This window comes from Epinephelus lanceolatus, chromosome 2 (genome assembly GCF_041903045.1).
Source record: "Epinephelus lanceolatus isolate andai-2023 chromosome 2, ASM4190304v1, whole genome shotgun sequence".
NCBI lineage: Eukaryota > Metazoa > Chordata > Actinopteri > Perciformes > Serranidae > Epinephelus > Epinephelus lanceolatus.
Window position 1 is genome coordinate 14,682,248 of NC_135735.1, and position 25,216 is coordinate 14,707,463.

At 41.0% G+C, this 25,216-nt stretch overlaps 2 protein-coding genes across 3 annotated transcripts; one reads left to right on the forward strand and one right to left on the reverse strand.

Moving 5' to 3' along the window:
• Positions 1-5,773: 5,773 nt before the first annotated feature.
• Positions 5,774-9,004, reverse strand: ctxn2 (cortexin 2). 2 transcript variants are annotated; one of them, XM_033616717.2, is made up of 2 exons: positions 8,614-9,004; positions 5,774-7,655 (listed from the first exon to the last, which is right to left on the reverse strand). In XM_033616717.2, exon 2 carries the CDS (start codon positions 7,584-7,586, stop codon positions 7,341-7,343), a length of 246 nt encoding a protein of 81 aa, XP_033472608.1. In that variant the 5' UTR covers positions 7,587-7,655; positions 8,614-9,004; the 3' UTR covers positions 5,774-7,340. The 2 variants fall into 2 exon arrangements, with proteins under 2 accessions (XP_033472608.1, XP_033472662.1); XM_033616771.2 differs by lacking the exon at positions 8,614-9,004 and adding an exon at positions 8,184-8,597.
• A 4,760-nt stretch (positions 9,005-13,764) lies between these two features.
• On the forward strand, positions 13,765-24,923 carry myef2 (myelin expression factor 2). The gene is made up of 17 exons (XM_033616486.2): positions 13,765-13,953; positions 15,201-15,403; positions 16,169-16,221; positions 17,174-17,181; positions 17,280-17,373; positions 18,136-18,327; positions 18,418-18,571; positions 18,664-18,713; positions 18,797-18,857; positions 19,808-19,909; positions 20,431-20,475; positions 20,579-20,674; positions 20,795-20,890; positions 21,063-21,122; positions 23,734-23,897; positions 24,312-24,363; positions 24,527-24,923. Exons 1-17 carry the CDS (start codon positions 13,838-13,840, stop codon positions 24,688-24,690), a joined length of 1,710 nt encoding a protein of 569 aa, XP_033472377.1. The 5' UTR covers positions 13,765-13,837; the 3' UTR covers positions 24,691-24,923.
• Positions 24,924-25,216: the final 293 nt, after the last annotated feature.

The following is a 25,216-nucleotide window of genomic DNA, read 5'->3' on the forward strand; positions in this document are numbered from 1 at the left end:
TATGAGACCATGAATTACAGGAACATGCCAGAGGCACTTCTTTATAGCCGCATGACTTCTAAAGTGCCTTTAAAAGTCCTCTTAACAGGTAAACTTCCTTATTACTGATACACCACGGTGATTTATGCACACAGTGAAAGGCAGGCTAATGACTCCAAATCTGACCTTGGCTGTATTTCAGGCTGAGAAAAACACACCAGCACGTGTTTTTATGTGCAGATTGAAAGGAGGCAATCAATTTCACAATGCTTATCAGATCCCAAACACGGTGACTCCAATGCAGTTGAGATTTTCTACAAGAATGACACTGACTGAGTCACGCCGAGGAAAGAAAAATTTCCACATGGGACGTAATGTACAGCTCTTGTCTTCACGTCTGTCTCACTTCTCTGTCTTAATCAGACTGCAACAGGTTATTTTAACTGCTAATGGTGATACTAATGCTCAGGTTTGTGTTGCATGTTCGCAGAGATACAAGAAGTACTTGAATTTTGTACTTAAAAAAGTAGAAATACTCTGTTATGAATAAAAATCATGCATTTAAATTTTTACTTAAGTAAAAGTACAAAAGTATTGGCATCAAAATATAAGCAAAAGTAGGCATGGTGAATTTCAGAATAATACATATTATATGAACAGATTACGATTATTGATGCAATAATGTTTACATCATGTTAATGTTGAAGGTGATAAAGGTGGAGCTAATTTTAGTTACTTTATCGGCTGAGTGACATGTGTATTTAACCCCTGTTAAGTTTTATCTTAAGTTCAATTCAGAATATTGCATGCATTACTGCAAAGTAACTAATAAGTAAAGCTAGTATAAAGTACAACATTTTCCTCTGCATGGTAATGGAGAAGTATAAAGTAACAGGAAATACTTAAGTAAAGAACAAACACCTCAGAATTGTACTTAAGTGCAGCACTTGAGTAAATGTATTTTCTGCTACTACACGTTAGCTGTCAGGGATTATTTTGAGTTTAAAACAGAGCAAAGTCTTGTCTCATGCCCCACTGCAGTGCAGTTTAGGATCCTCGGGCCCTGCTGACTCTCCCACAGTCTGGACTTGAGACTAAGGTGATTCCTTTTTTTTATGATCAGGGCTGCTAGATTTTTGTCTGCTGTGCTTGAGTAAATTCAGAGTATGCAGTGCTCCCCTGAGAACTGTTGAGCCTATATGGTGAATGCATGGCAGCAGGTGCATATGCTCCAATTTGAACAGAACAAGGGAAACTGCACTCCAGTTAAAGTCCAAAGGGCTCAAAAGAGTCGGGGAAAAAGGCCCTCTGCAGGATTTATCAAACCTCACTCTGCTCACTGCAATATGAAAAAAGTGATTAAGAGCCAAAGTAACAAATAAAAGGATGGGTATTTTTCATCTCAGTTATACAGTATATAGGCCACTCCAGTCCGCATAGGCCTGCTAATTATACATTGAGATGATCAATCAGATATAAAGCAATAATCTCAACGATTTTCATTTAAATAAACATCTACTTAGTCATTATCTCTTGCTGACTAAGGTAACACAATGGTGACTGAGCCTATGGCCCACTGATGAAAGCATTGTAACATTTATATATTTACAGTATTATGAAGTGGGTGACAGTCGGTGCATAAAAAAATGCTGTTAACCAACATTTCCTGCAGCTTTACATTAAAATCATTTAACCGGAGAAACTTGAGTTGACTTTTATTATGAAGGTCACAGAAAATGCAATGTGTTTTTCAGCGAGCTTTGCATTTACCGCCATCATTCATCAAAAATGCATCTACGAAACAAAGACAACAGTCATTTTCGGCTTCTTGTGACAGCGGATCAGGTTGAAATATTGCAGGGAGTAATGGAAGAAGAAGGAGCAGCCACTGTGAGCTGCTAAATGAGGAGATGCAGGCATAGACATAGATTTTGTAGGGATGCAGGGGACACGTCTTCCTTAATATTTAGAATGTCTGCATTTGTCTCTGTCTATAAAAACATGAAACAAGCAAAGAACTTTTATTTTGACGAAATTAAAGACATTTGTACCATAAACTGATGCAGAAAAATTCACCAGAATGCAGGAAATTAAATGTTGGATGCTCCAAATTTCATGGTAGAGGACCTCAAACCCCTAGTTTCATATGTCTCCCTCCCAATGTTGAAGTGAAACCTACATCCTTGCCTGCAGGCGACAGGTTAGCCCCCTCCAACTCAGCGTGGTAACCCACTCCTCTCACTGTGCCCTGCTGCCTGATTCATGCTGTATGAAGCGTGAAATCAGATCACTGTTGCTCACAGAATGATAGAAAAAGGCCAATTATTGCCTGACTTCTTAATTAAAAGAATAGTTTGTTTTGCTGACCCCAGAACTCTGTGACCTGTGGCATTAAACTGCATTTGCTGTTATCACCAGTAACTACAGGTGTCGCCAAATCAACCAGGACTAAAATCTTCAAAAGCCACTTTAAGGTAGAAAGAGAGATCTGACAAGAGGGATCTGTGGGTGGTGAGTTAACAGCTGCTATGATAATCCTGCATAGACCAAATCAAGACTGGACTGTCAGAGTTGCTGGACTGGGGCCTGCTCTGTCAGAGACACTCTTCGGAATGTTATATACAATGTTTGTGTACTGAATTAATGTTTAATGTAAATGTTTATGTATTGAATGTGTGCTGAATTCTTTACATAATCATGAATATCAAATTTCAGAAAATGTAAAGACTCTGCTGTATGTAATTTTCTCATACGCCAACTAAACAAAAAACTGGCTGAGGTGGTCCCACTTTGTTAACAATTGATTTTCTAATAACATTTCTTTTTAAATATTTTTTACAAGAAACCTGCAAATAACCAGCGAAGGGATATCCAATAACTGAACATATTAGTACAGTTAAGTTTTAAGTCAATTAAAAGTCAAATATTAAACGTAATAGCTTTATAATCATTAATAACTGATATGAACATTAGTATATCTCATGGTGGGTAATCATTGACCTGTCCATCCACACAGGCCTTTAGTGGTGTTCAACGTGGTAAAGTCTAAAATCCAACACAGCCTTCACTCAGATCTGACTTAAAAAGGGATAGTTCACACCCAAATCAAAAATATATATTAACATATTTACATATTGCTATTTAACAATCTAGATTGTTTTGGTGTGCGATTTCAAGTGCTGGAGATATCGGCCATAGAGATGTCTGCCTGCTCTGGATATATATTATGGAATAAGATGGCACTCGGCTTGTGGTACTCAAAGCGTAAAGAAAAAAAAAGTTGAAAAACTCAACAACAATGTCCTTTCCAGAAATTATAACCTGGTCACTCAATATCCACAGACCTTGTTGTGAGTAGTTTCACATAGGAACAATTTTGTTTTTATTGCACTGCACCCTGCAACACATTTCCACCCCAACCTTGTCACTTAACGATGTTCAGTCATGGACTTTCCAGGCCAACATATGACATGCAAGGTACCCTGGGTGTGTTGGTTGTTGATGTTCTGGGACCCCCTGTCAACTTCAGCCTGTTATGTGCATTGTGTGTTTTCAAAACACACTTGCGTTTTCACAGGAAATGTACTGTTTGCATACAGTCTCCAAACACACTACATCATGACATTTTTTTCCTTCAACAACACACGCACATGGTTGGGTTTAAGAAACAAAAGCACATGGTTATGTTTATTATCAGACTTTCACCCCCATAACTTGTGTTGTTGTCTGGCCGTGTTTCCCCCTGATAGGCCGGGCACCTTTACACAAGAATGGCGACCAGCCACGTATCATGCTGGTGTCAAAGGACGCCTTTTTTCGTCAGTGTCTAACACCGCAAGTCACTGCCCAAGTGCTGGTATTCACCAACTTCAGAATGAGGCCGTGTTGCAACCAGCAACCGTATCACTACTCAGAAGGAAGTGTGCTTTTAGTGGTAGCTCACCTATCACCACTGAACCAGTTAACATTACAGCTCAGCCGATGAGGACGCCATTAATGTTTACATCTCATGCTGTCTAGAGCACGAGCCTCTCAGCCAGAGTTGATGCACGCTTCCTTCTGTGCAGTGATACAGATGGTGGGTGTAGTTCTGCAGAAATTAAAAATAGTTCCTGCATGAACCTGTGCACAACAAGGTCTGTGGATCATCTAGAGTAACCAGGACATGATTTCTGGAAAGAGACATTACTTAATGTTTTAAATGTAGTTTTTTGGCAAGGTGAGCACCACAAACTAAGTGCCATCTAGTTCCATTATATTAGAGAGAAGGTAGACATCTCTATGGCCGATATCTCCAACATTCAGCAACTCACACCAACACAATGTAGACCGATAAATAGAACTAGAGGTAAAAGGAAAAAGATTTTTTTTGGGGGGGGGGGTTGAACTGTCCCTTTAAGATTTCAAGTTGGCGTCCGACTCATTTCAGAACACCAGGCTTCCAGTGCAGGTATTTGAGGAGGGTTAAGAAGTTTTTTCTACTATGTGAATCAAAACTTAAGTTACATAAAGACTACAGGATAAAATATAGCATTTTTACTAATAATAACAATATTAATAAAAAAAGCATGTGGCTACAGTATTCACCACTTTACTGACCTGACTGCCTCAAGCTAGTTTTACAAATTAAGGTACTAAAAGTAGCATTAATTGTATATAACAGAGCTGTTTGGATAGTGTCAGTAATATAAAGGCTATTGTATCTCCTGGTCTTATCACAAATAATCAAGGACATAGCTTGTGAAGTCCGAAGACCACGAGTAATAAACTGATTGATAATCAGCAAAAGGTAAGGTTCACTATTCAGCTGACTCATTGGTCTTATATATCAATGATTCTGTGTGACATTAGTGTCATAACTACTTATATGTCTTTAAAAGAAGGAAATCAACAACAGATGAATATTTCATTATGATTATTTCAGAGTCCAGATATTTATTTGTTATTGTGTGCAGAAGAATGTAAGGGGCTGTCACTGTAACTGCAGGCCCTGTTATATAAAATATATATTTCCTCATAATTATTTTCCTGTTATGCAAAGATCAGGATAGCTGTCTCTATCTTTGTTCCAATCAAAGAAGGGAAAGTAATTTTAGACAACATATGACACACTAAGAGCAGACATTTGTTAAAATTTGATAGATTTATAACCCTTGCTACTAGTTAAGTTAGTCCTTCCTCTAAGGTTAGTGGGCTTGTAGGCCAAGGAGGAAAAGGCAGTGTTTTTTTCCACTAAAAATGGATTTCAGATAAGGATGTCACACAGGTGACAGAGACAATGGCGCAATAATGATTGCATTCCCGATGAGTGACGAGTGCCGAGGGAGGTGCACATGGTGGCCTGGCCTCTGAGTGTGAAGTGGTCACAGGAGAAGAGGCTATACGACTCTACAGAACAAGACCTGCCTTATGGCAACAAGACTGTCGATGGATGCCTGTGTGTGTCGCTCTCTCTAGACCATGCATGAACATACAGACACACAAGTTCCTGTATGAGAATGTATTCCTACAAGGGTTATTGAAATTTTGATCACCTCTTTTTCTTGCCCTCATGTAACCTCTTGCTGCCTCTCTGTCTGTTGCCGCAGCGATGCTCTTACAACTGCTGTCAGTTTAGAAGCAGACAAGACAAAAAGGCAGAACTTTTAGTCTCTGCTATGTCCTGTAACCAAGATTGTCACAAAAAGTATCATACCTATTTATAAAACTGACCTCAGAAACCTTATTTTATATTTGATGTGCACCACAGATTGCAAAAAGAGACCCTAAAAGCAAAGATTTGACCAACAGTATATTAAATTGAAGAAATTCTATTTATTTCACATCGTTGAATCAAATCTATATCAATGAGAAATCTCTACCACCAGCTGAGCAAGCAACAGGTCAGGAGACGCACTATCTGTCATCATGATATGCCACACGCGCACGCACGCACACACACATGCACACGCACACAGACACACAAACAGGTGCTCTAATGTATCTAGATGAAGGCACATAAACCCATTGAAGGTCACAGTAAGGCAGATTCACAGCACTAAGGAGAAACCGTAGACCGTAGAAATTAGCAAAGAAACACTCAAGACTTTGACCAGTCTGCCATAATACAGAATCTCTGTTTAGGACTGTCCTGTCTTCCTCCGTCTGGAGGGAGGAGAGCAGGTGAGAAAGGGTGAGGATGGCTGAGAATAGGAGGAAAAAGATGTTCACGTCCAGTGCTGACAGACATCCCACCCCTGTTTTCCATGTGACCTTTTCCTCTGCAGACAGGTAGTGAGAGTTTATCCTTGTCATTAGAAAACTAGCAGCGCCGAGCAGGAGAGTCCTTCCTAGTTTCCAATCCTCATTTCCCTTAAATGTTCTTTGGCTTGATCGCATCAGCCAACCTTTAGACAGAACGCTTGACAGACGAACAGCTGACAGTCCAAAAATCAACATCATCATATGTCTTTGCAGACATACCGTCAAAAGTAAACAGTTTCTTTCACTCAGACGTGTAATTGTGGCGACATACAGAATACCATCACTCAAAGACAGCAGCAGTACAAACTCTGAGAGTTGTTTTTGCATCATTTAGAAACAGTAACACCATAATGTAAATCACAGTTTGTTCAGTTGCCTTTCATTGCATGATGCCACGGACAGGACCAATCCGTACACACAGCAGCAGCAGCAGCAGCAGTAGCAGCAGCAGCAGCATCACTCCATTGGATCACCAACAGATTGGATTTGATTAGTCCACAAAGCACTAGCTTCACATAATACCCTGTATCCAACCCTATACATTCCTGTGCAGAACAGCTCTGCTGTGCAGAGGTGCAACCACTGTTTCCCGCTCTGAGTTCACATAAGGATTCTTGTCCCTGAGTCTTCAAACTACATCTGAATAATCCCACTGCACTCTTAATTCCCCACCCTGTCCCACGAGCATCAACCTCTTATCATCTACAGACATTCAGCTTGTAGGTATGGGTTAAAGGGAGCTTCAGCCATTTCTGTGTAAATCAATGAGCTGAAATGCAAACCCCCTGGCAGAAGGGCAAAGAATATGACACAGCATCTGCATCACACTCGCTCAGACACGCACAACAACAGACATGTAGTCACATACAGTAGAGACACTCCACACTGGCTCTGAACTAAAAGTGCACACACATTGAACAACATACACAGCTTCAGTCTCTTAGTTCGGTCCGTCACAGAGAGATGTCTTAATGGTGTGTCAGGTGCAATGGTTGTGCAGGGCTGTGGCTGCTGTGTGTGTTTGCATGTGTGCAAGTGTATCCGTGTCCATGTGTATGTACATGTGTCTATAGGCATTTCTGTTTACGAGGACATCTATGGATGTGCGTGTCCCTGTGTTAAGTGAGGGCGTACTCAAACGTCCCTTTCTCCAGCCCCTCGATGCCATCAGCCCAGTTGGAGGAGGGCATACTGCTGTAGGGGTCCAACAGGATCCTGAAACACCTTACTATCAGCAGCCCCAGGAACACCAGTAGCATCCCCACGAAGGCAAACGCTGTCTTCTGCTCCAGAGTCAGAGAGTGCGCCATCATGTCGTTTCCGCTCATGGCAGCAAGGGAGTGGTTGTAGTGGACGCTACACATGGTAAACCAACATCTAGGTGCCTCATCTCTCCTCTGATAGGGTCAGGCGTTTAGAAGCCTGCATGTTACCTGGACAGACATTACATGATGGCTTCAGATTAGTGCTGCCTTGTCTCTTGTGCAGAGAGGATCCATTTGATCAGCCCATTTAAATGTGATCACACTTAATGCATACACTGTGTAGGCTGTGAGAAATAACAGATGTGGGAAAAGAGAGAATACAGAAATTCCACAATTAAATGAGCTGACCATGAAACGTGGAGGGTTACAGGTATCTATAAATAGCCTCTTTTGAATGTGGTATCAAACAGATGCCCGGAGACTTCGATCTCTCTCTCTCTCTCACTCTGCTCCTCTGGGAATTTTGCAGAAAATTACAAAAAGCAAACATGAACAGAAGAGACTGCAGGAAAATGGGCTCAGTAATACGAGCGAATACCACGGCTACATTCCTTTAAGTCGGGTTAGAATTACAGTGTGTCGCAGTGCCTAGCCAGCTGTTAAACATAGACAAAGCGGTAAGGTATCAATGAAAACGTCACATCTCATGAAGATGTGATGTTATGCATGTTTGGTTTAGAGGAGAGGGATCTCTACCTGTTGCGTGCGAGCAGATGCCTGCCAGACAGCATAATTCCATTAGACAAGAAAGCGATGGCGATTGACCAAACATAATCACAAAATTGGTGTGGTCACACAAGTGGAAGTCTGCTTCTGTCATTCTTTTCCTCCTTAATCTTTCACATGAACACAAGCAGCAGGTGGCTTGAGTGAGGGGAAGGAAGGGGGGGGGGGTTAGATGAGAGAGGGAGGGTACATACAGACAGGGACAAGGGAATGAACACAGAGAATTGGGAAAAGACAGACAAGGGAGAAGGAAGTAGAATGATGAGAAGGACACTGCACAAGTATGCATGCTGAGAGAGAGAGGAGAGAGGGAGGGAGTGAGGTAGGGTGAAAGACAGAGACTGCATTGACAGATTCTCTAGTGAGGACGTCTGAGGAGGAAAAAAAGAAGGCATCTCACCGTCATTATCGTTCCATCCTCACAGACCTGTTGCTGCTGTGCCTTCCGAACAACTCCTCTTCCTTGGAGCCCTCGGACACATATCCATTAATCCGTCCGTGGCTGACATACTGGCTGTGCTAGGCTAACGTCTCATCTAAACACAAAGCTGGAGATAAAGAGAGAAACGCAGGAGCGAGGGAGAGGCTGGATCGAGCTATGATATGTGTCTCCTCTCAGAGATACAGCTCCTCTCCTCATGCTCCCTTACTTGCTGCCTCCTACTCATTATCATTCTGTTTCTCTATCTCTCCCTCCAGAAGCACGCACGCTTGCTCCTGCTGCATGGCAACCACTTGTTAGTCTCACTCAGCTGCTCTGCTGCCTCAGTCATTCACAACATCCCCCCCTACCCACCCACCCTCAGCAACACCAGGATGGATGCAGCAGCATAAACAAGCAATCCGCCTCTTCTTTTTCTTCTCTCTTCATTCTCCCCTCCCCTGGCTTATTTGGCTTTTCTAAAAATGACTCCACCAAAATGTGACAGGAATATCATGGCTTAGCCAACAGGAGAAATGCTGCCTCTCACTGCTCCTGGCCGGTAAATGCTGCTGCAAAGGTATTTTCGGTACAACACAGCATTATCCTCCAAGCCTGGTTTGATGATGTGTTTTTAATTGCTGCAGTTTGCTGTGGGCAAATTGAATTAGCCGCTCTGCTTAAAAGGCTTACAAATGCAAGCTGCCTGGACACGGTGGAGGAGACGAGACCTGTATTTACTGTAGTAAATGAAAAGCAGTATTGTATAGGAAAACAGACAGCAGGTCATCTGATTGCCCACTGTAACAGAATGCAGCAGTGAAGCGTCTGGCCATCTGTTTCGTTGTTATGCAGGGCAAATTCATATCAGCAATGTAGTTTTTGTCACAGTGGTGCAGTGACTCGGATCTAAGGATAAGGCATGCCATGAGGGAGATGGTCATCACTGCTGTGTGATGTGCAATAATTCATGGCTTAGAAGTGGTACAGAGAGCTCCATTTTTCTTTTTTGGTCAACAGCAGAAAAAATCCCTGAGAGAATCTAAACAGAGAAGTGAATAACATCCCTCGCATTTACTTTCACTTCAAAGTTTTATGCCTCTGCAGTGTCTTTTGAACTGTCCTTTTTTTTCTTGGGGCAGTGGCATTTTGTAGTCTTGCTGTGCTGTTAATGCTCGGTTGTATTTGGGGTGGAAATAGGTAGTGTGGCACCACTGTGTGATTTGTCGACGGAGTCAGCTACTCATTTTTATCTCCCATTTATTTCAAGGACAGTTCGTGCAAATTAGATGAGGAGATGTCACACTGTACTGACAATGAAATCGTTAGACATTTCATCGCCCTCGTCAGTTTAAAAGACAAGGTCAAACTGGAAAACTCTCACGTCACAGCGCAGGAGTGTGTGGTCATCGGTGACGGGGTCAAGTAACAGGCAGTGGGAACTGTGTGTCATCATTAACAATCCATTACAGTGAAGTTGCTGTCAGGGAGGGCTTCACAGGTCTATTCATGTGAACAGAAGTTCAATGACTCATATTAGAAAATTAGCTTCTGAATGGTCTTTAGCATATCTGTCAACAGTCAGTACCAGCAAATGTGTTTTTTCTTATGGCTTTTGGCAATGGCGTCCCCAAGACATAAAGATATACTATGCAGGATTTTGCATTGTATTTTTCTGCAGGGACTCTGCCTGAATTTTCTTATTTGCTTCTATTGTCTACACTCGGGTTGTTTATGAGTGTGTACCCCCACAGCACGCAGGTGAGGTTGGGGCTTTTTAAAAAGGTAGCGAGAACGTGAGCTGCAGGCATCCAAGAGACACTGCGCCTGATAAAAACACATGTAGTGATCTAAAAAGCCAAATAAGAGTGAATCCATGGTTGGATTTTACTTTCACTTTCGCTGGAGAGTGTATTTACAATCAGTGACCAACAATCCAATGACCTAATGTTTAAGCTAATGCAAAGGTAGTGGTGTCCTGTGAAACTAGACAACCTAAGGCACCCATTGGTACCAACCATGCCAGCATAGTTTGTCACTTAGGGGACTAAATAACACTCCAAATGTAGGCTAAATTTTGGTGAGGAAACAACTGGCATGGCCATTTTTAACAGGGTCCCTTAAACTTTCACATCAAGATATCTGAATGAAAATGGGTTCTGTGGTTAACCGCAGGGCTTGTTCCCAGGAAATGCTTTGTTCCTTACGATAAATGTACTCCAACAAATTAAAGTTGCATTTTTCGTCTCTTTAAGGAAAAGAACAACCAGCCTATTTGAAGAACATTAAATCGCCTAACATGTATAGACACATAGCAGGATTGTTGTGGAACTCAAAATGTTAACTTTACTGGTATTAGTATTAGTGTTTGCACATTAGATAATTAGCAATATAGTATATATGACAACAGTTAAATTGAATATCTGAAATTTACTCATGATTTTTGGTTCTGGCGTGCCACCCCAAGATTTTCAGTGGTCCCATCTGACCACCCATATGCAGAGTTTCTGGGGCACCACTGTCTTTTGGTTCTGAAAGAGGAACTCTTGAGACTATCTGAACCTGTTGCATGAGCATATTACATGTAAAATACTACTCAGCGTCTACTGGACAAGGATAAAGATTGTTAGAATTTTATCTCAACCAGACAACAGGTCACAATTTTATGATTCTATGAACTGCTCTGACTGTATCCCCTTCAATGTTATTGAACTCTACACCACACCCTCGCGTGATAATACAATCTGTACAGGAAAGTACGAGGACAGATGCAGTGAAGTTGCAAAGATTTAAATACTTTATTAGGCCTCCCCATTAGCTTGATTGCTGCAATTACTAATCCTCCTGGGGCCCACGACTTAATTAAATTTACATGGTCCATTGTAAGTTAGATATTCATTTAAATGGAATAAAATAAATATATTAATCTGCAATATTATTATCAAAGACATACTGCCAAGGTGACAGTGCACACTGTAGTGTACAAGACATGAGAAGTACTGCTGAAGTTGCCAATAAAGCCATTAAAAACTGACCGCAAAAATGTTCTTAAAAAATTTCTTAATGTGGTCTGAGATAAGCTCATGGTCCTAGGTAAGCTTGCAATAGCCATTGTGCTTTTTTTGTGCCATTCACACCATAAATAAACAATAAATTTAATGTTGTAATTAGTTGCAGTTCTGGTTAGCTACCATGTAATTCCCAAAGTGTTGCTTGAAATGATACAGTAACTTTTTGCATCAGTTTGTTTTGTTGAAAAGACAATTTGATGTTTCTTGAAGTGGAAAAATATTTTAGTCTGGAGTGTTTCCAAGAAAGCCATTACAAATAGGTCTTTCTTTGACTGTGAGAAATTACATCCAGAGGCTTACTTTGGTTTCTACAAAGAAATAAAAATCTACAGATGTGCTGACATACTTTAGATTGTTGTCAGTGATACTCAGAAAGTGAGAATGGAAGCTTTAAAATCCAAGTGTCAATAAAATCAAGGAAATATAATATAATATAAGTTTATTGACCTGGTTTTACATTTACAGAATATTACATGTACCGCTACATATGTTAAAGGTTAACTTTCCTGCTATTTATGGGTCAACCTGATCTATGGTTGTAATTAAAAGTTTGGGCAATCTGTCCCTCATCACGCCTGAGCAGTGGTATCACTTCCTGAATTATACTGTCCGGAGAGATGTTGCACCAATTGTTGAGTTTGGGACTGTACCATGAAGAAGCCTAATCAGCCAATTCAAAAATGTCAGTATAGGAATCAGACACTTCCACCAAACGTTTGAGCTGTTGTTTCACAAATTAACATACCAGTACCAAAAAAAGTCCCCTAAAAGTGATACTAATACAATACTTCATTTGATACCTTTTTTTATTTATTTTTTTTTCAATACCTATCATGTCAATGTAAGCATTCAGTTGCTTAAAACCACCAGACATCACAGGCGTGTAGTATAGCTGTCCTTTAAAATGTTTTGGTGGCATCTCGGCACGTTGAACTGCCAACTCTGTCAAATACATCACCGCACCACAGACTGTAGTGGGCCAATCATATGTTGCATTAAATCAAATAATACTTGTGGGAAACGATTACAAATAGAAAAGTCTTTTTTTTCTAGATCTGGGGACAAAAAGATTTGAATGCAGGTATTGTTTGACTGGAGGTGTTTCGATACTACTTGGTACCGGATTTTTCAGTCAATACTTTAAAGGTATCGAGTACTAATACCCAGCCCTACATAACAGAGCAAACATCTGTACATGTTTTGATGATTCTGACACACATAAAATCACTATTTGGGAGTATGCAGATGTTGTGTGAACTGGTTGTAAATGGGACAGTATCCCCCAGAGTTGCTTTAAAATGGCCTAGCTGTTAATGACTTGCTTTGAGTCATTGCTCAAATGTAAATGTGTTAAATGTCTACATGATACCAACTGTGCAGGAGAAAACTGTGGCTTGGTAATTAAGGTAAAAAATAAAAGTTTTTGCCCTCATATCTTAAAAAAACACTTTCTAACAGTTAGGAACTAGTCCAAGTTTTCTTTAAGAGTACAGTCAGTGTTATGGGATATTAAAAAGTAAGCTTTTGAATTGGTGTGGTTTGTTTTGACAGTGGGATCCACACAGACCTGCTGAGCAGATCCTCTACAAATGTTAAAGCATACTGTATAAAGAAAATGAAATTATTCCCCTGGTTGAGTAAAAATGCATCAATCAATAGTTTCAGGAATGATGAATTAGCTTGGCTTATTCTGCACTATATAATTAGCATAACATTTGCAAAGCATTCAGGGACTTACTTCTCAGAAGATGTCCAGGCTGTGTCTTGTCTTGTGCGTGGATCTAACTGCTCTTTATTTGGCTTTCTGGGGCTTGGGTCCTGTTAAAAAATACATGCTTCCATTAAAAGGGGTCACTCACTGCTCACATTAACTCACTCTGTTATTCCTTTGCTGACCCCCGAAACTGTGTACTTAATTCAGAACAATAATGTGCACAGTCTTTTCAAATATTCCCTTTTTATTTGTGCTTATATCCCAATCCCATTGACTCCAATGCCTATTATATTCTACTCACCCACGCTGCCTAGCAACAGCTCCCAAATCTCGCGTTGGAGGCGCAAATCTCACACCACATTTTGAACTGCGTAGCGACAGGGGCATCTTGCGTTGTGCGGGGCAAACAAACCTCAACATGGCAGATGTGGAAATTCTTGACGAGGAACCAAAGCAAGAGGAATCTACTGAACCCGTCAAGCCCGAACCTGAGGAGACATCCGACGTTATAGAAACACCTAACGGCGTGAAAACGTGAGTGAAACTGATGCATTGTTCTGTCCGCCCCGTCTGTGCAGCCGTTAGCTAGTTTAGCTAAAATGGAGTCCTGTGATGCTAGCTATTGTTAGCTAAAGAAGCCTCTGTTATCAAACGTTGTAATTTAATCTTAAGTAACTGTGCGATATATGTATAAGTTAATGGGTTTGAAGCAAACCTGACACCAAAAGTATGCTAGGCTATGTACTTTCTAATCGGAGAGACACACGTCACAAAATGATAAAAATGAATCCCGGTGCAATGGGCCAACCCATAACGTTTCTAGGTGCTAATCCCGGTTGTCTGCTAACGCTAATAAAATTCTAATATGTAGCTGTTGGTGTTGTTTAAATGGTCAGAATAAACTTAAAGTTATCCCTCAGCTAGTTGGATAAATCAAACAGCCTATACATTGTATCACAGTGCATTAACAGCAGGCGCTAGCAAAGGTATTCACGTTTCATTGTGCCAAGCTAACAATAACGTGTATCGTGAAGTTAGCTGCAAATGGCTCCGCGGTGTAACGTTAGCACTGCTGGCCAACTCTCAACTCGGTGTTAATGAAGTACGCTACACAAGTATTTTATCTGCCAAACACACACCTCGCCAGATGGCACATTTTATAGCAGATAAAGTGTCTAAAAATGTAAAAATACGAGGTCTTGAAAACATTAGCTTATGTGTAATTTGAGCTCGTAAAGCCACATCTTCACCACATGAAGTATCCGATTTCTTGTGCTTAGTTTTGGTACAATAACCTTACATTTTGCCGGAGTTTTTTTTTCCCACCGTCAGAGTTAGAAGTTTTTCAGTTTAATCTCACTGAACACGGTAGCTGCTGGTCAACAGCTGCTGCAATAAGTTAGTGCATTTTGTTTTATTGTGTGACTTTGGTAAACCCAAACCACTTTAAATGCTAAAGTTACAGAGTAACGCACACACAAAAAATCTGGAGGCAGCTGTGGACCTGCAGCTCCTGTGTTAAGCGATGTTAAAGAACAGCTTGCTGTCGAAAATCTGTGTCTGACGGAAAGGTAAAGCTTTGAAAATGTTCTCAATATAGCGTACACTTAAACTGATATTGATTGTTTTAGGTGGGACTTTTACTTAGGTCGCTGAAATAACAATAATGACTCTTGATAAGTACAGCCCCAGTTAAAGAAATCAAAACTATCCTTTTTATGTACAGACTACAGTGATTTTGAGATGCTGTTCTCTGACTTGTAGCTCTATGCATTTTGTAGGGATGCTGAAGAACCTAAGCCCCCCAAAGAAAAGCATGACGCTAAAGAGAAGTCCTCTGGTAGCAGAAGAGGAAACCGCTACCACCCCTTCAAAGACAAACATGGTGGAGACAAGAAGGGTTCACACAGGAACCGGGTGTTCATCAGCAATATCCCCTATGATATGAAGTGGCAGGCAATTAAAGATCTAATGCGTGAGAAAGGTAAAGTCCCCAGTGATGGGGATGGTGTCTCCCCTTCTCTCTTTCTCCTCAGCTGATCAGAAGTTCTTGACCCCTTTTTCCCTTTATTACCAGATGCCGCATCCTGCTTCTAGAAGTAGTCAATTAGTTTGTAGCTTTCTCTGGATGTAATTAGCGCAGATACTAGGGAACCAACATAGTGTGATATTAGGTTATTGGAGATTCAATAAATTTTCTGGATGGACACCAATTTAGTTTGGGCTGATATGTCTGTGGGAAAAGGAAGATGCACTTAGTTACATTGTCACTTGTTTTATGGCATTGTCAGCTCCAAAATGTAACCTCAGACCAGTAGTAGAATTGATTGTTGAATGATTTTGTTGCATCTGTTGCAAGGTGAATCTTGATTATGTGAATGAAAATATTGTAATGTTTTACTTTCTGATTTATGGGGGTGTCAAGAAGCCTTTTGAAAGGTCAAAGGATAGCTTAAAACTCTACACTGCCATGAATGGAATCTGTTGACAAACTGATAATGTTGAAGTCTTTTGAATTTCCCAGGTTTAATGTAGCTGTGTTTCTCTCTGGCCGTGGCCTTTGGGTGTCTCAGTCACTGCCCAGAAAGGCATGGTGTTGTCTGGTGGGATGTTGGTCTGGGCTGACTGTTGATCATTAATGGGACATCTCCATCTGTAGCGGCATTGCCAAGGCCAACGGCAACTTGAAGATTTGGTGACTTAAATTCCTTTGTTCTTTTGGTATTTTTCCTTTGTATGTCTCATGTAGTTGGTGAGGTTACATACGTGGAGCTCTTTAAGGATGCAGAAGGAAAGTCAAGGGTAAGTGATGTAGCCAACTTGCTGCACGAGGTTTTAAATGCCCTCAGCAGGCTCTCATTAATCAAGTGCTCTTTTAGGCTCTGATCCTTTGGGTCTTACTAAGTTACTGAACTGGAGATACTGTGGGTTGTGTTTAGAGCCTGATAGATGGCTAATGATTGATATTCATTTGAAAGGGAGATGTCCTGTTGATTTTTGGAAAAGTAGCCTAATGAACTCATTTAAGAGTGCACTTTTGCTTTTGTTGTTGTCATTTCAATTGGTGTAAAAGTTTGTTTGTTTGGCCATTTTCCAAAGGGAAATGTGGGTTGTGTGATTTGTCTCATTGATTGACCCTCATGTCTCAAAATCTTATTTTACAATTCTGTTACATGGCACAGCTCTCTCTTCAAAGGAAAAAAAAAACAGTTCCCGATCTTGTAATGTTTTTTATGTTTCTATATTAAATGGCAAAAATGAATACTATAGATGTAAATGTGGACCACGCTATATTTATTTTTTGCAGTGGTAAAACTGTTCAATCCTAAACAATGTACTAAATAAATTTGTTAATGCTTTTTTTTCTAATTTTCTACCTAAGTATTTCTGTCCAGTTCAAAATCTTAAAATGTTTCAGGTAAACTACAATGCAACGGTATCTGTTAGTGCTAAATGTTATCACTCAAACTTAAAGGACAAATAGAAACCATTATTATATATAAGTATTATTGTCAACAATGCTTCAGATAATGGTAAAGACTATGCTCTTATTAGCCTTTTAATCTTTGCAATAGACTAAACACAACCAAAAATCTGCTGGCTCAAGCCAGTGGGCAAAATAAGGCTCACATACATTACAGAAAAAAAGCATGTTAGTTAGATTTATAATGTTTAACTGCTTTGTCTTGATTTTAACTGTATTTTGTTCACTCCCTCAACGTGCTACCTGAACTCAATGATGCTCCCTGCTAAGGGTTGTGGGTAAGACACCATCGTACTTTCTCAAACGTAGATCTTTTATTTTAAATCTTGCACTTACATGTACTCATCTGGTGCCTCTGTTTTTTTTGATTCAACAGTGTGGTGGAGTTCAAAGATGATGAGTTTGTCAAGAAGGCAATAGAAACTATGAATAAGCATGACCTGAGTGGACGGCCTCTCAACATAAAGGAGGTGAGAGCAAATTATGCTTTAATGATAACAGCGGAACTTTCATGTTATATTGTTGTCTCTAGAACATCTTGTTTGGGCTTGGGTTTTTCATGATATTAAATGCGTTTTTTTTTTCAGAGTAGTGGCAGATGTAAAGTGTCATTTTTCAGCATTATTGTCTTACTTTTATGGTGGTTCAGATTTCAAAAAATAAATAATCCGCCAGCAAACATTTGTCATCATGTAGCTTTAAGACAAAATACTTTCCAGTGACAGATGATTGTACATTTAGACCTTTTTTAAAGATAAACTATGCAGGGTTTCCCTAAAAAAATATTGTATAGACTCATACTGACATTATCCCTCTCAGCCATCACTTTTGTTCATCTAGAAGTGTTTGTCGGCTTATTTTTCTGCAAAGACTCTTCCCTCTGCTTGTATTTCCAATTTTCTGCGCTGGGGGCACATATGGGTGTGTATCCCCACAGGTGAGGTCTTGGCTTTTCAAAAAGGTAGCGATCAGGTGCCAAACCATTAGCAGCACTCATCCAGTTCACACCGCACTGAAATAAGGAAACATAGGAGGCAAAATGCCAAATGATAGTGACTTTGGGGTTGGCTTTTACTTTGACTTTCAACGGCGAGCATGATTACAAAGCGACGATGCTGCATAGTATACCAGTAACAGTTAACTAATAATGCGTTTCTTTGACTTTGCTTGTGGCTTCTCTGTAGGTTTTTTTTAAAGTGGTCAGTGGTAATGGTAATGTATTTTCTTCTTAGGACCCTGATGGGGAACATGCTCGACGTGTGCTGCAGCGCATGGGAGGAGGACAACAGGGAGGTCGTGGGCAGGACATGGGGCCTGGCGGGATGAACATCCCACCCTCCATTGCCAACAACCCCAACATCCCACCTGAGGTCATCCATGCACTGCAGGCTGGACGACTGGGCACCACAGTGTTTGTGGCCAATGTGAGGACATTGTAATAAAAGAATGTTCAAATCTGGCTAATGATGATTGTTGATTTTGATTATAAATACTCAGTCTCTGTTGTTTTACAGCTGGATTTCAAGGTGGGCTGGAAGAAGCTGAAGGAGGTGTTTGGCATGGCAGGTGCAGTGAAACGAGCAGATGTAAAGGAGGATAAAGACGGCAAGAGCCGCGGGATGGGAACAGTGACTTTTGAGCAGCCATTGGAGGCTGTGCAGGCCATATGTATCCTTTTGTATTAAACACTAAAATAGAAAAATAGTACAAAGTAATGCTTTACAATTTTAACGTGACTTTCTCCTTGACTCTGGACTCAGCCATGTTCAACGGACAGATGCTATTCGACAGACAGATGCATGTCAAAATGGTATGTTATTTATAGTCATATCTAACTCAAGATGTGCAGTGGATGTGAAAACAAATTTTAACATACATTGTCTGGTTTTATAGGATGAGAAATCTGTTCCCCCTGATGATTTCCGTCAAGCAGAAAAATCACCTCAGTTACCACGTGAGTACACTATTATCTCCCTGTCAGTCATTGATATCAAACTCATATCCATAGTAATAAGCTCAGTGAATAGTGTATAGCACTAACGTTGTCAGTGTAAGAGGTATGATGCCCTCCAAGAACAAATGGATATTTTACTGTTAGAAAAGCCTGGATATGTTGCTCAAGCAGTATGCTAATGAAGGAAGGAAGATGGCTGTTGGCCTGTTGATGTTATCTGTCATCTGCATGCTGCTTCACTCTTAGAGACATGATAAAATGAAGTAGCAGTTGCCCCTGCAGTTAAGTATTCAAAAACTTGTATGCAAAGCAATTCTTCAGCAGTTATCTTAAGGGGCAGGTTGTTATTGTTTGTTTAAGCATTTTATAATGTGTTTCTTTGTAGGTCAAATTTCCCCCAAAAAGCTTCTTTTTAATAGCATTTAATAACAGAAATTGCTTTGTAGTAGTAGCAGTAGTTGTCTCGTGAAGTCCTTGTATTTAAAGACCTGTCAGTCAGGTTGCATTGTACCAGGTTCCCATTTTGTGTTAAGCTTGTTTATTAACAGAATGGACAGAGGTCTGATATCTGCAGTGAAACTTAAGACTCACTGCAGCAAAATAGGATGTGGGAATATTAAACAATATGACACACTGGTGAATAAATACCTCCTGTTCTACCCAGCGGCAATGTCTTTGTACCTTTGATGTTAAATATGCCCTGAGCAGTACATCCTTCTTTCTTGAGAGTTGGTGCATTGCTGATGCAGGAAAGGATCATGTAAAGATATGTCTCTGCACATTTCGTTGTATTAAGTACACACAATTCTCAATGAATGTTGTAATCACAAGAATTATTGATAATTGATTTAGCCTTGTGTAAATTCTTTTGTTATTTAACCCACTGTGTTCATGCTAGTGACTTGCATAGATCAAACTTTGTTCTGGTTTCTTCTGTATTTTGTGTGTAGGAGGTCTCGGTGGTATTGGCATGGGACTGGGGCCAGGAGGGCAGCCTATAAATGCCAACCGTCTGAGTGGCGGAGGAGGCATGGGCTCCATGGGGCATGGAGGTCAGTCACCTCTTAGATATTTGCAGTTATGTTTAGGCAAAAATGCTCACGCATCGTACAGACAGCACATCATATCCTGTGTCCGTCTCTCCAGAGGAATGCTTATCAGAGAGAATCAGATGCATCGCCACTAGCTGCCCAACACATTAGCACCACAAGGCAGCTTTAATAAACAGCTTTCAGCATCTTCATGTGATAATTAATATGCCAGCAGACTAACAAACATGGTTAATGTGTAAACCACTCATCCATAAAGTCCTGGCTGACATTTTCATGGCTCATCTTTTGACCCTGCAGCAGCCTCAATATGGGTTAAAGTGATAAGACAAGCAGAGCTCCTACCAGCTGAAATACTACTAGGTGTTAGGATGTGACTGACATTGAGTAAAAAAAGCACCTTTGTACAGTGTTTGAAAATCAGGCTACACACATTACCTTTCCACGGATATATAGCCATAGGGTATTACTACCCTAGATACAGTATGTGCTTTGGCACACCCTGACTGACTCTTTTGCCATAGGTATGGATGCTCAAGGTTATGGTGGAATGAACAGACTCGGAGGAGGTAAGGTTTATGCTACTGATAAGTTTTTCCTGTTTAAGACCGTTGTCAGCTTTTTGTGGAGGAAAGGAAAGAGCAATGTCAAACTTGATGCTGCCTCTGACAGGAATGAGTGGTGGTGGTGGCTTCGGGGGCATGGAAAGCATGGGCAACATGGGTGGCTTTGGGGGGAGAGACATGGCGCCAGGTGGCAGGATGGGAGGTAAGTGAGCTCATTCACTCCTACTGGGCAGAAATGAGATTCAGTTCCAGGATGTTGCACTGTTAACATTGAGATGCTCCTTGTGTTAATGGCTCCTTTGTTTTTTTCTCCCGTGTTCAGACATGTACCGGTCAGGAATGGGTGGAATGGATCGAGACTTTGGCCACAGTGACATGCCGATGAATCGAGGATTTGGTGATTCTTTTGGAGGAATGGGTAAGTGATGCTTTGATACTGCAGACACAATGGAGGTTATGTCAGTTCCTCTGTGTAGTTTGGTTATGATGGTGTTCAGGGATTAGGGATTGTTGAGTGTTTCTGTTTTTGCTGATGTGAGATTGGTGTATGGTCTCATCTAATCTGCACCGACTTGCATTCTCTTTTGTAGGTGGAGGTTTTGGTGGAGGCATGGGCAGTGGTGGCATGGGGCACATGGGGACTGGATTAGGTACATGAGATATTCCATCCACAATTTTTCCAAATCTGTTACATAACAGTTCTTCCCCTTTACTGTAGATACACATTAGCTTTGGAGGCACTTGTAAGATACAGTTAGCTCGCTAGCAGAGCCCCAGAACACTTTATTACTGTTGACATTAGAGAGTTATTAGCCATTAGCATTTTATAGTCTTTTGACAGTCAATCATGTAAAAGAGGGAATGAGAATTTGTGTAGGAAGCCCACTAGCTGGAGCGACTATCTGTCAATCAAATTACCTCAGTGCAAGCGCTGGTTCTGTTCATGTGTTGTCCTAAAACAAAACATGAAGTCCCTGAGAACTGGTGCATGATGCATACATTTTAAATTGTGTCATTAATGGTTGTGTGCAGCCAGACAGACAGTGCATGACAAAGAATGTAATGTGCATGTTGTGACTCAAGAGTGAGGAACTTGAAAACCCCTTTTGGCTTTTGATCTGAGTATGCATTGGATTCTCTGGACATTTCACAGTTCTCCTGATACAAACATGGTATATAACTCGCATGTTTAGCCTCTAATTTTTCTTTAAATTTCAGCCAATGTGCCGCTTTTTGAGATGGATGTTATTTCTTTTGTAGATCACTACCTTAACTAAACACTTCTTCTTGTGTGAAAGAAAATATGTGAATTCCCATTTGGACTTCATCTGTGCCAACATAAGTTTCTTCCCCTTTATCAGAGATATTTGGTTGGCTTTATTTAAAGGCCCTGACACACCAAGCCGACGGTTGGCCATCGACCAAAGTCGGGCCGTCGGTTAGTGTCTGTTGCCCTATTTTTTGCAGTGTGTCCTGCGTCGGCGGCTTTTTGGCCGATTGAGCATGTTGAATCGGCGGCGGAGCTTGTCGGTGAGAGAGATCACTCTGATTAGCTGTTCAGGTTTTATTTCCTCGCCCCTGTAGCGAGTGAATCTGCCTGTAGTGAAACCGGGGCTAACCGGTGCTTCCTCCTTAGGCTCCACTTCACTCAGCTGCCCACAGACCCCCTGCTTCTTCCCAATTTAACCTGAATAACAAACCGGGGCTAGCTGTGAGGCTAGCAGAGCGTTAGCCGCAGCGTGACCGGAACGAAGCACAGCCAGTTAGCCTCCGCTAGCTTCCCAGCTAGCCCCGGCTCTCCGTTTGGATCCAACCAGAGCACAGAGCCCCAGTTTGTTATTCAGGTTAAAGTGGGAAGAAGCAGCGGGTTTGTCGGGCAGCTGAGTGAAGTGGAGCCTGTGGAGGAAACACTGGGACCGTCTGGATGTAATAGTCCGTGGAGGTGCTGCAGTGCTCGGCTGCACAGAGAAAACCCCTCGGCTGACAGGATGTACCACTCTCTCATTCCACTCTTTCTCACGCAGGCGCAGAATGTACGTTGCTACTTGGCCGTCAGATGTAGTCTTTGTAGTGTGTTCAAATGCAACTGACACAAGGTGACGTAGACGACGCAACATTTGGCTTTCGTCGCCGCTAGTTCTTTGATGTCGGTTTGGTGTGTCAGCACCTTAACCTATTTTTATGATGATCTGAAAGTAGAACATTTTATTTATTTGGACACATAGGGGCCCTATTCTCATTGAGGCACAACAGCCAGCACAAACAGCACTGTTATTATTGCTGCCATTATGCACGGCTATCCACAGTTCACATCACTCAGGTGCAAATCACACCAGGATAACAGAATAACCCCATACATAACTACACACATCACACTGGTCCATTAGAACTTGGTACATTGCATTGTAGCAGCTCATCAATCAAACTGTCTTATTAAGTCAAAGTAGCAGTTTGTGCAAATGCTCTTTTGTCACATATGATATAATGTGACCATTTATGGCGTGAGATCCAGGATGATTGAAATTAAAATACTCAAACCATCTGCCTTTGGCTGCAGACCTGTGGTGCTGTGTGTTCATTTCATGCCACTGCCGTTTATTGAGCTGTTGTTGTCGTACCTCATTGTGATTGGCATACTTGTTTCAGAGCAGCTAGAACAGTAATGTAATTGGCTAAGTGTGTCCTTATTTATCACCACACCCTTCAATTTTTATTCCACTTCAGCCAGCCATATTGCACTTTGCACTGCTGCACATACATGAACCAAAAGAGCAAGTGCACTCGGAGATACTTGTACAGTTCATGTGTTCAAACCCCATCGCATTGCACTGGTTGTTGCGTGATTAAAATGGGGCCCATGGAGTTGAACACAAAATGCAAAATGTCAGAGTGTTAGAGAAACTTTGTATTTTGTATTCACAAGATAATTTACATAATTTTTATTGATTCTCTTTTCCATGTGGAGTTGGTTGGTGACTAAGAATAAGTGCAGATCTTAAGTCTGCTTTTCCTACACAAACAATGTCACAGCGACATTGGCCTCTCTGCTATGACTCATGTTCTGAAGTGACTGAATACCTATAAAGTTTTACAGTGTTTATGTAACAAATGAAAAGCTATTTGCAAGATTGTGAAAGGCATCAGAGTAGTGTTTAGTTTATGGCAGTTTCAGTATGCAGGTATTAAAATACACAGTACACTAGGTTGAGTTGCCCTTTCAGTTAATGAGTATGTGTGTGGGTGTGTGTGTGTTAATTGCAGGTGGTGGAATGGGGAATATGTCGATGGACCGGATGGGCTCCGGATTTGACCGTATGGGGATGTCAGGAATGGACATGAACCGTGGCTTTGGTGGCTATGGAGGTGGAGGCATGTCTGACAGAGGCTCTGGGTCCAAAGCAGGCTGTCAGATCTTTGTGCGAAATGTAAGTGTGGCTTAGATACGAGAGCAGTTTGCCGGTATAGAGAATCAGGAGCCTGTTAAATAGGATTGGAGTTAGAGAGCCATCTCAAAGACCTCTCCACTTATTTAATTACTATTTCATTGATAAATACATTTTCTCTATGCGTTGATGCCCCAGTATTGATGAAGGTTTTAATGGGAAAGAACTCATGCTTACCATACATTAATATAAATGGTAATGATGCTGTAAATGAGTAGTTGATGATTGGTGTGTTTAGATGAGTTAACTGATGCTGTACTTTACAGGAAGGTTTTGACTGTCTGACACTTTTTTTATGATGTATTTGTACTACATGCTTTATTGATGTTCTCGTGTATGTACGGGTTTTGCCCAGCCTCAGATATATTGACTGAAGTATATATCTGTGTGTTGCAGCTGTCCTATGATCTGACCTGGCAGAAGCTGAAAGAGAAGTTCAGTCACTGCGGTATGTCTTTTGTCTTGTATGAATTCACTCCTTTTTACTTAACTTCTTTTTAACATTTTATCATGACTGGTCTCTGCCTGACTGCCAGGTTTAACACGGATGAAAGCTTTGTGAAACATCGTGGTTTCAGACTGCATTCTTTGCATATTTTTCTCGACTGCAGGCCAGGTAATGTTCGCAGAGATCAAAATGGAGAATGGAAAGTCCAAGGGCTGTGGAACAGTGAGATTCGACTCTCCGGAGAGTGCTGAGAAAGCCTGCAGGATGATGAATGGAACCAAGATCAACGGCCGAGAGGTGGACGTCCGCATCGATCGGAACGCCTAGAGCTTTTGTAGAAGTCATGCTAACACACTTCCACATTCAGCCCATTTGCCAATGACCTTTTGTTTTGTTTTAAAAACACAATTACTTCATATCTCCATGTGTCCACTGTTTTTTTTTTTTTTTGTTTGTTTGTTTATATATACTACATAGCTCTTTTATCTTTGTTTTGTAAACCCTTTTTAATTTGTCAGGCAGTTTATTTGAACAAATAAACTTTTTAATTTTTAAACCTAGTGGTTGTAAAATCTCCTGAGATCAAAGTCTGGCAGTTGTTCTTCACAGCATGTAATCTGAAGCTGAGGTGTTGATCTATAAAGCATTATTGCTCAACACTGCCATGCAGTGGGGTCTTGGAAGCGGGGAAGTTCCACATTAATCACAAAGGCAGCAATTGGAATAAAGTCAGAGTAGAATGGACATGGATTTTATCAGGCGTTGACTGCAACACTAATCACAGGAAGCTATTTAAATCCCCACATCTCCAAGATTAGTGGTAGTTTTTGTTTCAATAGAAAGGGATAGTCAC